We start from the raw sequence: 13,905 nt of genomic DNA on the forward strand, positions 1-13,905 counted from the left end.
GGAAGGGAACATGGCAGGTATGACAGTCCTGTGCCCGGCCACCTCACTGGAGTGACCCCTACTCCTGCCAATAGGTGCCATTTGGGTTTCAGAACTGGGGACTCGTGGTCCCTAGAGCCAGGTGTGAGGAAGGGTCAGAGAAAACTTGCTCCAGAAAACTTAGTGAGAAATGCCCTCCGCACCAGGCATGGTGGCATATGTCTATAATCGCAGCCCTCTGGGAGGCTGAGGCAGGAGGACTGTTATGTTTGAGCCCAGCCTGGACAATGTAACAACTTCCTGAGACTCTGTCTCAAAAAAAAATGGGGGATTCAGTGTAAAGGACCTGGGTTCCAGTCCCAGTACAGCAAAGAGCAAGAACAGCACCCCTCGCTTCTAGGCTCTTGTCCATCAGTTGGGTTCTGCTGGCGGATGTGACATCTGCGGGGTGGGGCGCCAAAGGCCAGGACCGTGAGATGGCTGACGTCTTGGAGCTTGAGAGAATGGCAGCCCCACCAGGGAAAGTTATGAGTCGCCTCCACACGGACGCAGGCCCCTCCCCTTCGTCATCCCAAGGACAAAGCAGGACCCTGGCCCTGTCCACGCATATGCCCATCAGGGCTGGGTCCCCATGCCCTCTCCCTCTGAGGCTCCTGGGCACTGTCCTGATAACTTGGTTTCACCTAGTTCACAGGTGGCATGGGGGTTGCGGGGGGCCCTCCGCATGGGTCTCTGCTTATGAATAGCAACGTTTGGCCAGCTCCTTCACTCACCCTCTCTTTAGTTCCATTCCCTCACCAATCACCCCTCCCTGTGTCCGTCCATGCACCTCCCCGCTACCATCAGTCAGACCACCCTCAAGTCTCCCACTCCGCAACTGCCTCCACTCCTGCCTGTCTATTCACCCACCCCATTCTGCCGTTTTCCATTCATTCCTTTCCTTCCATCCATTCATCACCCATCTCCCATCAGTCTCCTCCTTCCCCTCCATTCATCGTCTGTCCATTCATCTACCCAGCCGCCAAGCCGTCACTCCTCTCCCATCCAGGAACCCGTCTGTGCCCCAATCTATCTCCCATTCACTTCCCATCCAGCCACCTTCCACGCCTGCCTTCCCACCCTTCCTCTGTTCACCTGCCTACCAGCAAACCACCCACCTCCCATGCGGCCTTCTCCCCTTCCACGCCTGCCTTCCCTTCCATCCACCTACCGTCTGTCCACACATCAGACCACTCACTGCTCTTCCATCCGGTCATCTCCCCCGCAGTCATCTCTCCACCTACTCATGCCTTCCATTCATCCATCCATCGTCATTCACCCATTCACCTGTCCGTCTACCCACTCATCGTCCACAATGCCTCCATCTGTCCACCTACACATCAGCGCCTAGCGCTCCACTCACTCAAGTTCGAGGCCAGCCTGGGCTACATAGTGAGTCCACACCAGCCTGAATTAGCCCAGGGGTTCTGACGGCAGGACAGACAGATAGGTGTGGACCTGGGCTTTTGCTTCTAATCCCCTGCCTTGGAGACAAACCCGTCACCCAGTCCTTCAAGGGGGGCCGGACAACAGCCAGCTTGGTAGCTGATGTCACAGACAGGGGACATTCTCTTTCTCTCTCTGTCTCTGTCTCTGTCTCTGTCTCTGTCTCTGTCTAGTAAGAGCCCATGCACATTGTTGGGCCCCATTCGGGAAGTCTGCCCAGGTGACCTCTGCAGACCGCAGAGCTTGTCAGCCACCCGACAGGGATGACCCAGACCCCATGGGACGAGTGAGCAGAGGAAGTCACAGCCTAAAGCACAAGACAGGGGGATTCCAAGACACTGTTGTCCCCATCCTACCTGGGACCAAGAGACCAATGCACACTGCAGGACATGGCACGGACCCTGTCCCCATGCCCCCAGCACTCCATGGAGTCTACCGTAGCCATGCAGGTGGGGGCTGGGCCCCGGCCACTAGCCCTGGCCCTCTGTGCTTCCCAGGCCTGCAGCCCACTCTGGTCTCACGAGTGCGGAAGCTCCTACTACACCACGGGGATGTGCTCACGAGTCAACGCCAACTTCCGGTTCTCCAAGACCGTGGCCCCAGCCCTCCAGAGTAAGTAGCTTCGGCCCTGCAGACCCAGCATGCGCGGGGACAGTCCGGAGGCTCGGGCTCTGACCACGGCTGTTCTGTGATCTCCAGGCAGCCCTGCTGCAGCCCTCTGGATAATGGGGGGCGGGGGGTCACTGCACCTGCCTGCGCCTCTCCCAAATGACCAAGGGGAACAGCAATGGCCTTAGTAATCCTTATCCCAGTTCAGTGCTCCAGGGCCTTAGGGAGGTCAGCCCAGCAAGGTGGGAACACATCTTCCCACCCCCCACCGCCGCCACCCCAAAAAAACCTGGGGAGCTGGTGTTAGGCTTTGCCTCAGGAAAGCCCAGACTTTTGGCCCTGAGCCTTACTTTTTCCTCTGGGCTGAGGACCCTCACCCCAGCAGCTGCGGCTGCTTTATAGCAGGCCTCTGGCCGCCTGCAGCCTTGCTACAAACAGTGGCTCAGTCACCAGGCCTACAAGGGCTGGAAGATGGGGGAGGGCCAGGCTGGCGCCCAGGCGAGGTCAGGCTACCTGGGTGTCCACTAGGGGGCGTCACATCCCACGAGCTGCTGCCCACGGGGGCCGAGGTGTCAGCACGCCAGCCTCCCTGCACCTCTACAGTGGAGGCCTGCAGACCTGGCTGACCAGCAGCCCTGCCCCCGCACTTAGCATCTGCAGGCTCTAGGGCGCCCCCTGTGGGTCCTAATCCAGCAGGCGTGGGATAGATAGCAGAGTATGTGCGTGTGCGTGTGCGCATGCAAAACCATGTTCCCCAGGGGAGGATTCAACATGGTTTTCTTTTTAATTTTTATTTTTCTGAGTCCGCATTTACAGTGCCTGATTGAGTTCTTCCTGGGGAATTGGCATGTGTGCGTAACACATCGAAATTTTTTTGTCCCATCTCCTCCCCTTCCTCCCACTTCCCTCCATCTCTTTATCTCTCGCCCTTTTGCAAAGGTTCTATTTTTCTGTTTTCAATCTTTCTTTTTTTTTTTTTTTTTTTTGTCTTTTTCGTTTTTACCGGTACCAGGGATCGAACTCACGACTGCCTGCTTGCAAGGCAGGCGCTTATGCCGCTGAGCTAAATCCCCAGCCCCTGTTTTCAATCTTTCATTTTGTGCTTTGTTTATTTTTTGGGTTTCTCGTATAAGAGAAGCCCTGTGATATTTAAGCTCGTGGGTCTGATTTATTTCACTGAGCGTGATGGTCTCATGGTGCATACCATTTTCCTACAAATGACTCGGTTTTCTGTCTTTGTGGCACAGTAGTACTGTAGCGGGTGTAAACACATTTTCTTTGCTCATCTGTCATTAGATGGAAATTTAGCTATTACAAGCTGTGCTGCTGTAGACCTGGGCATGTAATGGGACATCTTTTATATATATATATATTTTTTTTTCTGAACACTATTCATACTCAGCTCTCTTTAGCAAACTCCATACTCAAAAGCAGAATCTTCCCAAGATGTCTTTTTTTAAAACTAAAACTTCAAAACTAAATAATTAAAATTATAAGAAAGAAATCAGTGGTAATGCATTCATTGTAAGAATAAAAATATGGTAAAGATTTAAAAAGAATCCCGGCCACCACCCACAAGAGCTGGGCTTGGTCTGCTCTGCAGCCATTTGTACCCAATAGGACCATGAAAGTGGCAAAGGCCACTTTCTACGAGCTCAGCCCGGCCCGAGGGCCCGGTGCCCACACACTGCACCCAGACTGCAGGTAACAAGGAGTGAGCCTCCAGGAAACGCAAATGCACCATGCCCCAGAGAACACAGAGCCCGTTGGGCCCCAGGGCTCTGGGCCATCCAACCCACTGGGCCCAGCTGCACAGAGCCAGGCAGTGTGGCCTTCATAGCACAAGGGCAGCAAGAGTAGCCAGGCACAGAGCACCGATGTAAGGGAGACCTTTACAACAGTGTGAAAATTCACCAGTAAAAGTAAGCACATGCCCAGCTATAAAATGTACATAGCCCAGCTGTTGACAAAGATGGCTTAGATTTTTAAGAGGTTTTTCTTTTTTACATTTGTTACATGGCCCATGTTCACTTATTTTCCTTGTTGATTTTTATGACTCCTTCCAATCTGGTATTAATATTGTAAGAATATAAAAGAAGTTCTTAATTCAGAGGCAGAGATAAAGGCCCAGAGTGTGATCACATGATGTCACAGCTGTGTTAACTCAGTGCTTTCTTATAAAAGATGGAACATTAGCATCAGCTAAGAGGTTCTGGGCCCTTGCTTTGTGCTCAGCTGTGGAATTATGTTCTTCCTAACTCTTCCTGCTTGCCAAGATGCCTCTCTGACAGCAGAAAAAACTGGGGCTGAGATATTGAGTGACTCCCCCAGGTCACAAAGCCAGGGAGCAGCAAGGCCAGGTCTAATGTCAAATCCATGTCTGGGCCCAGACACCATGCCTCTGTGCTAAAAACTGAAATCTACCCATTCAGGCTGCAAAGGAAAGCAGAGAGGACCTGGACCTGGCTCGGGCAGGGACCCTCGGCAGGGTCAGTCTCTGATCCAGAGCGGAGGTGTTAGAGCTTCAGAAAACTTTGTTAAAATAGTTCACAGAGCAGCAGGACCCAGCCAGGCTCTCCCAGCTCCTCACTCACTGTGACCTAAATGTCCAGCCTGAGGATGGCTCCCGGCATGGGGAATCACACGCGCACACACCATTAGGTCATTCTTCCACCATCCTGTGAAAATGACGGAAACTCGTAGGCTGACAGACCGTGGCTCCTTGGATGGCCATGATCACGTCCCTCCCTCCCAGGGTGCCAGACCTACATGGACATCGTCATTGTCCTGGATGGCTCCAACAGCATCTACCCCTGGGTGGAGGTCCAGCACTTCCTCATCAACATCCTGAAGAAGTTCTACATCGGCCCAGGGCAGATCCAGGTGAGCGGTCGGCACGGCCTCAGCGCAGAACCCCTGATCCATGTCCTTGGCTGTGTTGGGGTGTCGGGAGGCGTCTTTCATGCTTAGGGGAGTACAGGTGAAAGGCTGAGGCCCCAGAGTACCTGTCCCTGGCAGGTACCTCAGGGCATGGTTTGGGGAGGTCCCATTTCCCAGGTGAGTCACTTTACAATGTCACTCTAAGACATGCCTAACAAGCCAGGCTATTAAATGGCAGTGGAGCTTGTGATGAAGTGATGGGTTCTTTTAGGGTCCTGGGGAGATCCCCAGTATTTGAACAATACTTGCCCCAAGGGAACTCCATAGGCCCACTCAACAGTAACATTTTATTGTTGGATTGCTACCACAGGTCATTAATGGTTTTTTGTTGACTAGAAAGATGTAATATTGTCAGCCTTGGGGACAGGAGAACCTCTTCACCAAGACCCTTCACCCACACCGCTCCTGATATTTTGAACTTCCATGCTCTACTCAATAAGCCACATAATCTATAGGGCCTTCCCCTAAATTCCAGTCTCCTTTCTCTGTATGTAACCCCCTCGCCCATATCCCACAGAGCTATTCATTTATTCCAGAACTTTCCAGAACCTTCTTCCTTGGGCTCTACTTACTTCTTGGAAAAGACGAATCCTCACTCCTGAACTGCCCCAGGCAGAGGTCTAAGTTTCAGGAAGGAGGACGTTCTTTCACCTTCTCCTCTGCCTTTCAGGTTGGAGTTGTGCAGTATGGAGAAGATGTGGTCCACGAGTTTCACCTCAATGACTACAGGTCTGTCAAGGATGTGGTAGAAGCTGCCAGTCACATAGAGCAGAGAGGAGGAACTGAGACCCGGACAGCATTTGGCATTGAATTTGCTCGGTAAAAAAAGAGATCTCGGATACTGTTTTAGATCTTGTTGCTGTGTGACAAATTACACAAAATGTAGTGTCATAAAACGGTATTTTATTCCTCAGAGTTCTAGGGGGTGACTGGACCCGGCCATCAGGCCTCTCTTGGGTTCTCTCCTGTGGCATCAGTCTGGGTCGCCTAGGGGTGGTGTCACTTGAAGGCTCCAAGATGGCACACTCACATGACATGGCCATGTGGCTTGTCTTGCTCATTATGACACCTGAAGGGCATTGTCCCAAGAGCAAGCTTCCCTAGAGACTGAGGCAGGACTTGGGAGGCTGCCTGTGCCCTAGCCTAGGAGTCCCAGCCTGTGTCTTCCGTCAATCCTATTGGTGGAGCAAGTTCCCAAGGCCAAGGCAGGTTTGGCGTGGAGAGAATTTGTGCCTTTTGATGGCAGAACCACAAGGTCACCTTGCAAAAGGGAATCCGGAAGATATTGCAGCCCACTTCGGAAAACACATTCTGCTGCAGATTGCACTGTAAAAGCACAGGGCAGACCTCTCTGGGGAAAAAACAGGGAGACTGAAGTCCGAAACTGCAGAGTCACACAAATTCCTGAGATTCACACCAAACCCATGCGGCTGAGCGTGACCTCCAGGTACTGTCCACCCTGAAGGCCTCGTGCTTATTCCTGTAATGCTGTCGCTGCCTACAACACCCCAGAGACCCACCCCAGAGAAATGAATCAAACTCCAAGGAAATTCCCCAAGATCTCTCCAGCCAAGGCCCAGACTCTTAAGTCAGCTATGCCAAAGGCATTCACATCTTAAACATCTAAACTTCACATGCATGCGTGCAAGCTCTTCTGGTGACAGCAGAGCCCTTACCTTATCGACCCCCTCGTGGAGGGTTAGTTGATCTGTTCAACAAAATTCCACCATCTAAGAACAGCTTAGCTGTATCGTGATGTCATGTGGTCAAGAGATTAAGATGGTTCCAACCCCACAACTTTTATGATTCAGTTGCTGCTTGGCTAGTGCATTGCTGTTTGCTGGTAAAACTCCCTCGAACTCTTCCTAAGCAAGCACCCCCTGTGCAAGGACGGCTCTGTCACATGTCTGCCAAGGAACAGGTCATTATACTATGGGGCCATCACTAGACTCAGACCGAGACCCCAGCTGGCCCTTGTGAAGTGGCTGAGTGACAAAAGAATCTGGGCGCCACCATTATCTCTTTGCCATAGGGAAGCTAGCTGACTCAGCTAGCTGAAGCCCTCTATTTTGGTCTCATTTTGCAGCCACCAGCCTCAGGTGGAGTCCACTTGTGTGACTCGCCTGCTAGTTTAAACCACCCTGGCTTGTGAGCAGTGCTGGAGGTGCAGGTGAAGTTTGACATCCTGACCTCCCAAGTTCACATCCCACAGCTGCCCAGGCTGGCCTTGGACTTTAGTCCTCTGCCTCAGCCTCCCAGAGTGCCAGAATCATAGGCTGGTGCCACGACTCCCAGCTCTGCTGGTGTGTTTTAAGGTGAAAGGTTTTCTCTCCTCTCTTGTTAATCAAGATGAGTTTTATCCATTTTTCCTCCTCCCTGTGGGCCTACTAAGAGGCAAAGATCCAGGCCACAGGTCTGGCTGGTTACAAAGATGGTGACCTGTGGCCTTGGCCGTGGCAGCCCTACCAGAGGAGCGCTCAGAGCAGTTAGCCCTGATCCTAACTCAGTGAGGATTCTCAAGCAGGTGCCCGGAGAGCTCAGCCTCCCCTGCAACAAGTGGAGCCAGGCAGGTGCCAAGCAGAGCAAGAGTGACAAGGTGATGCACGCTAAAACTCCAGGGCTGTCATTTCCAGCTTGGTGAACACAAAGCTCTCGCTCTCCTCAAGGGCTTGATCACCTCATGTATGAAGGAGCAAAGTGGAGTCCCTTTGCCCAACACCAAATCCCAACTGAAAACCTGCTAACCCCACCTGCTGTTACACTGTGCAGACGAGTAAGACACTCACAGGGTCCTGCTCTTGGGAAATTTTCCTTCACTCCATGACATCTGTCTTTCCCCTGCCATATCTCTTCCTGTGTGGTGGTTTGTTGCTGGGCCTGACCCTTCAGAGAGGTCACGAAAGTGACCAGAAACTGGGTCGTGCTGAAGCCTGGAATCTCTCCTCACAAGTGAGCTCTTCAGCCCTTGGGCCACAGCTCAGACTAAAATTAGAGTGGATTTTCAAGTGCACACATCCGGGATATCAGGAGAGTGGCTGAGTCAATGGCAGATGGCTTTTCCTCTCAGCTGGTGGCATGAGGAACTTATCCCAGGTCTCACAAATCCCTCGACATCCAAGTCAGACCCCAGAACAAGAGGTACCTCTGCCCCTAGGCCTCTGATCCTACAGAACTCAAGTCCTCCCACCTCCATGTGGGTCAGACCCACGAGCAGTCACCCTGCAATCCAGCTGCCAGGCCCGGCTGGTGGGCAAGAGCACACCAGTCATCCCCTGAGCCCAAGTCCCAGGAGCCCTGACCACCTCAAGAAAAGAGCCAGCACCAGCCCTCAGGGCTCCTTTGCCAGATCAGGTATGACTGGGCCCACCCTGCGTGCCCTGGGCTTGGTGGCTCAAGAGACAGACCATACGCAGGTTCTGGGCAGTGAAAACACAGTAAAAAGTAAGGGAAGTATTTTCTACCAAGCTGACATGGAGAACTCCCCCAGACGGAATCCGAGCAGTCCCAGCAAGAGAGGCCAGTGCTGTCACCCTTCCTGACACACAGCTGTTGGCCTGTCACCTGCCTGCTCCTGAGCAAATGGTGTGCAGCTTCTGAAAGGAGGCCGACACCCCTGGAGTCTGAGCTCAATTTTTTTTTTTAAAAGAGTAGAGCCCAAGAGGCCCTAATGTACAGCTAGAGTCCGGAGGTGCCAACTTAGCTGCCCAAAAGGCCATTACCTGCCTTCGAACCTCCTTCCCATGTCCTCCTTGCCCCCTCTCCAAAACGGCAACATCAGGGCTCCACAGGGGCTCTGTAAAGTCACTGTAAAATTTGCAGAAACCGGGCATGGTGGCACAAGACTCTTATCCCGGCCCTCAGGAGGCTGGAGCAGGAGGATCACCATAATGTCAATGCCAGCCTGAACTACATAGGAAGACGTAGCCTCAAAAACCCAAAATAAAACATGCAGATCCAAGCCCCACCCGAGCAGCTGGGAAAGCACAACCTGGCTGTCACCACTACTTCAGCTTGAACCTGAGCTCCCAAGGTGTTCGCCCATCCTGGCTTCTGGGGCTCTCCTGTCCTCACCCCCCACCCGTGACCCACTTCTGCTTTGGGTTCTAGCTCCGAGGCCTTTCAGAAAGGCGGCAGGAAAGGTGCCAAGAAGGTGATGATTGTCATCACGGATGGGGAGTCCCATGACAGCCCCGACCTGGAGAGGGTGATCCAGCAGAGCGAGAGGGACAACGTGACGAGATATGCGGTGGCTGTAAGTCCTGCCCGGCCCCCACCCCGCACCCACAGCTGCTGGCTGCTCTTGGGGGCTTGGCTAGCGCAGCTCTGGGATGAGGTTAGCGTGGGTCAGACCCGGCTGTGAAAGTCGTGGGCTTGTCTTTTCCTTCCTTGGCCAGGACGTTTCTGAAAAAGCTGGAAAACACCCCCAGGCCTCACAGTTCCCCAAAGCCCAGGGGCCCTGTGCTGCCCCTGCAGGAGGATCTGCTGCAGGCTGCAAAGGGGCACCTGGGGGGACAGGGGTCTCGGGGTACATGTGTAGGGCAGGAAGGCTGTGTCATGTCCTGCTGTGCCGTCCCTGCCCCTGTTTCCTGGCAGGTCCTGGGCTACTACAACCGTAGGGGCATCAACCCAGAAACTTTTCTAAATGAAATCAAATACATCGCCAGCGACCCGGATGACAAGCACTTCTTCAATGTCACCGATGAGGCAGCCCTGAAGGACATCGTGGATGCCCTGGGGGAAAGGATCTTCAGCCTAGAAGGTGAGCCTTGTGGGCCAAAAGGGGCTTCACGTTCCCAGCTTATCACAGACAGCTGCCACGGGAAGACCCAAGCCTGAAAACCGGAAAGGTCCCCACTTCATCAAAATGCCAGAAGCTGAGTGTCACTGCTTCTGTAGAGGCAAGGCTGTAGGCTTCATGAACAGCCCCAGAAGGTGGTGGCACTGGTTGGCTCTACACTCTACGGTGCAGGGGGCTGGGCCACCATGCCCGGAAAATGGTAGGGTTTGAAACAGAGCCACCAGATTCGGCAAATGTAAAATACAGTGCTTGTTACCAGGGTATGGTGGCGCACATCTGTGAGCCCAGCACCCAGGAGGCTGAGGCAAGAGGACTGCCACAAGTTCAAGGTCAGCTTGGGCTACACAGTGAATTCAAGGCCAGCCTAACTGCAGAGCAAAATCCTGTCTAAAACAGAAAAAAAAAAAAAAAAACTGCTTGTGACAGATTTATACTAAAATATTAGGCATTGTGCATCTGAAGTTCAGATTTCACCAGGCACCCTAGTTTGAGCCTATTTTCTCTAGCAACTGTGGTGTAAGCCCCCCAGCCCTGGTTCATATCCAAGATCACTCAGTTCCCGCGTGTCCTGCTGCTTGCCTCACCCGGCCAGCCTCTGTGGGGTGCCCTCCCATGGCCCTGCTCCCCGGGATTGAAGCCACATTGTGATGTGCCCAGATCTCACGTGCACCAAGCGCTGCAGCCTCAGCTGCCTCTGACCTGGGTGTCAGCATGTGGAGGGTTATAGAGATGCAGGACAGCATCCTGGAGCGCGAGAAGGCTGCCTGCCCAGGAAGTGACACCCAGACAGGGACCAGAGTGGCTCTCGGGTGCCATGATAGCTGAAGACGCAGATCAGCTTTGACACCCACAGGAGAGCTAAAATATCAGACTTACACCTTTCTCCCAAACGGTTACCTTGGGCACCTGCGGAGCTCCCTGGGGGGAACTGTGGGGTGACAGGTCTCCTTCTTGGGGGGTGGGTTGGTATTCAGAGCTCTCTGCAGGCAGCTGGAAGCAGAGCTGCTACGTAAGGAGATGGGCACAGCACAAGTCCCATCTCTCTCCAAAAATGCCCAGTATGCTGTGCGGTTTCTTCATCCCCCCCCCCCTTCAGGAGTGACCCACGGAACCCATTCCCTGTAGCCAGCTCCTCTGGGCCCCTTTCAGAAGTGAGCAGCTACTCACTGTGCTACCTGGAAAGTGCCGGTGACAAGGGCAGGGGATGCTGAGAGCCTGCAGGCCCTAGGCTCAGGGCCCCCTCAAAGGAACCCCCAGGAAGTGGAAGTGGCCCCTAAGATACCCCCAGAAAGCGGAAATTTACACTGAGAGCTACTTGGTGCCGGGCTAACGCACGCTGTCCCTGCATCCCTGTTGTAGGCACCAACAAGAATGAAACCTCCTTTGGGCTAGAGATGTCCCAGACGGGCTTCTCCTCGCATGTGGTGGAGGTAAGGAGCCCGCGCTGCCCTCCCTCTGCCTCTCAAGGGCTTCCCTACCCACCCCAGCACCCGAGGCTGGCATGGTCATCCTGGCAGGACTGTGTCACCTCCTCCTTTGCTCTTTCCTGTGGGCAGAAAGAGGGAAGCACGATCCTCAGCTTATTTATATCATCTCCAGCAGTGACAGAGAGTCATGCTCCCACCCAGGGGGCACCGTGCAGGGTGCTGAGGGGGACATTTCTTTCCAGGACTAGGATGTAGGGCTCTAGGGCTCAGCCCCTCCCCTCCAGTCACTCATCCATCATCTCCCCTGAGAAGTCCTTATTCTGCAAGCACATAGGGTAGGAGTCCTTGTTCCCAGTGTACAGGTAAGTCAAGTCACAGGGAGGTTAAATGAGCTCGTGGAAGAAGATTAGTGAGAAAAGCAAGAGCCCCCACCCTCCTTCTATACCAAGCAGCTGCCCCCTGAGACAACAGGGAGCTTGGGGGTCTGATGCAGAATCCACACTGGAGGGAGGCACACACACTCAGGTTCCCATGCTGTGTCTGGACCTACACACGGGCCAAGGCCTGAGCCCAGCAGGGTGTGCACGCAGCTGCCCCCGTGCAGGAACAGCCCAATGCCTGTGCACAGCCCGTATACTTTTCCAGGCCATCCCTGCACTGTTTCCTGCTCCCAGTCACCCTGGGAGGTCTGTGGGTGGTGACAGTTCCCCAGTTTGAGGTGACTGGACCTGCTAGACTTTCCCACACCTTCTCTGTACTGGGAGCTGTGCTGGGGACAAGAGGAGCAGAGTTGGTGCCCCAGCCCCCAGGAGCACACAGTCCCAGGATGGGGAGCCGGGCACAGGACGGCCAGAGCATCCACGGGCACAAGGTGGGGTGGCAAGTCCTGTGCTCTGGCATGACAAGCCCTGCACCTGCAAGGAGGAAATGCTGTGTGCAACTAAAGCATCAAAAGGAGCTGTGATTCTTGCCACCCAGAGTCCAGATCAGCAGTCCTCGGCTCCAAGAGAAGGCTTGAAGAAAACCTTCCGAAAGCAAAGCTGTGGCGCTGTGGTGGTGAGCTGCCTGGCACTGTGGCCAGCCATCGGGCTTCTGTTTTAGAGCACAGAGGTAGAGGCTATCATGATGGCCATCTCAACCCCAGGTTGAGCCTGGTGCCCCGCTCTCAGAGGCCCTGAGCCAGGGGAAGTCCATGTCCCAGGTGACGCTAAGTTTCCCTCCTTCAGACATAGGCACCAATGGCCTCTGGCAGCTGCTACCTGCAAATGCACTGGAGCCACGAGCTTCCAGAAGAAAATGGTCCCACCCTAAGGGAGGCGCTTCTGTCGAACATTCCTGCAAGCAGAGCAAAGGCCTGGCTTCTCATTGTCTCCTTTCCAGCGAGAACCAGCCTGTGAGCCAGCAAGGAGAAAAGCAGAAAAGAGTACCAGAACCAGTGTGGAGAGGGAAGCCCGGACATCACCTGGCCACTACAGAGCCCAAAGCTGCAGGCCACAGGATGATGACAGAACCACAAGCAGTCACACACTCTAGTCTTGAGGCAGACAAAAGAGCATATTTTCCAAAAATTACCATCAGAAAGGCTAACTGGAGTCCTGGTCAAGCTTTGGGACAGACTTTTAAGCCAACAATTTCGTTAACATTTGGAAACGAATGCAAAAGTCACTAAGAGCAGAAGCAGCTCTAACATGCTGGCTTCCTACAGAGCTGATGAGCTTCCTGTCCAGCTCAGTAATCAAAGGGAGGCTGTATGACTCTGCCAGAAAGCTTGCAGAAAGGAGCCTCCCCTCCAAAATGGAAGTGGATGGAGGGATCTGTAACTCCAGGGTGAAGGAAGGAAGAGCCCTACAAGAAAACAGTGCCCCGGCCATGGATGGGCCATGCAGGAGGCATTACATCAACCCTCCTACCCTGAGGTCCATAAGTCTGCCCCACACCAAGAGTTTACAGAAGGAAGCAGTCATTTTATAAGGGTGGATCTTGCCTACAATAAAACCCTGGCCACCCAGGAAACTGGAGAAATCATTTTTCTCTGTAATGTAAGGGCATGATCTCTCTTGCTGCATGTGATACTCAGGAGGACCATCCTGTGCAGGCTTGGAGAGGGTTAGGGTCAAGGACCTCCCGTGTTCCCCAGCCCAGACCTTCCTGCAGGCCCCGCTCATGGTGTGAACCATCCATCCATTATCAAAGATCCTCGGGTGGCTGAAGCCTTAGCAGTGGGATTTTTCCGTATGAGTTCTGCATCTATTCAATGAAAGAAAGATACTTAGCTGGGCTCAGTGATGCACAGCTGTAATCACAGCTACTCTGGAGGCTGAGGCAGGACGATTCCAAGTTCGAGCCCACCTACCTCCACCTGGCTCCACAGTCTGGTAGAAGCCAAAACAGGTGGGAGGCAGGGCTGCTGGTGTCTTACCTGCCTCTATTGCTGCCCCACTTAACCTCTCTGAACATCAGACTTTGTGATTATGTCCGAGATATAGCTGTGGAAAGAAGGGATATTTTTGTGAGGTTTGTAACTGAAGGTTCATTTCAGGACTTTCCAATAAATCAAGTAGGGTTTTGTCGAAATCCTTTCCTAACTCTGCTATGCATCCACCCCTCCCTCATCCCGGCTGGGAGTGAGCTTGCGCCATAGCGAACCCCAGAGGAGACTTGCCCAGT

The 13,905-nt window shown here is 53.5% G+C and overlaps 1 protein-coding gene across 3 annotated transcripts in view; it reads left to right on the forward strand.

Moving 5' to 3' along the window:
• The window catches only part of Itga11 (integrin subunit alpha 11), a 95,654-nt gene that overhangs the window by 57,713 nt on the left and 24,036 nt on the right, over positions 1 to 13,905 (forward strand). For all 3 annotated transcript variants that reach the window (XM_013144020.2, XM_023561683.2, XM_013144022.2), the window contains exons 5-10: positions 1,962 to 2,076; positions 4,829 to 4,956; positions 5,684 to 5,832; positions 9,121 to 9,265; positions 9,607 to 9,772; positions 11,171 to 11,241. In XM_013144020.2, the coding sequence (XP_012999474.1) occupies positions 1,962 to 2,076; positions 4,829 to 4,956; positions 5,684 to 5,832; positions 9,121 to 9,265; positions 9,607 to 9,772; positions 11,171 to 11,241 (774 nt within the window). The remainder of the gene's footprint in view (positions 1 to 1,961; positions 2,077 to 4,828; positions 4,957 to 5,683; positions 5,833 to 9,120; positions 9,266 to 9,606; positions 9,773 to 11,170; positions 11,242 to 13,905) is intronic.

This window comes from Cavia porcellus, unplaced genomic scaffold (assembly GCF_034190915.1).
Source record: "Cavia porcellus strain 051 isolate PalLab524CR breed Dunkin Hartley unplaced genomic scaffold, mCavPor4.1 scaffold_10, whole genome shotgun sequence".
NCBI classification, from domain to species: Eukaryota; Metazoa; Chordata; class Mammalia; order Rodentia; family Caviidae; genus Cavia; species Cavia porcellus.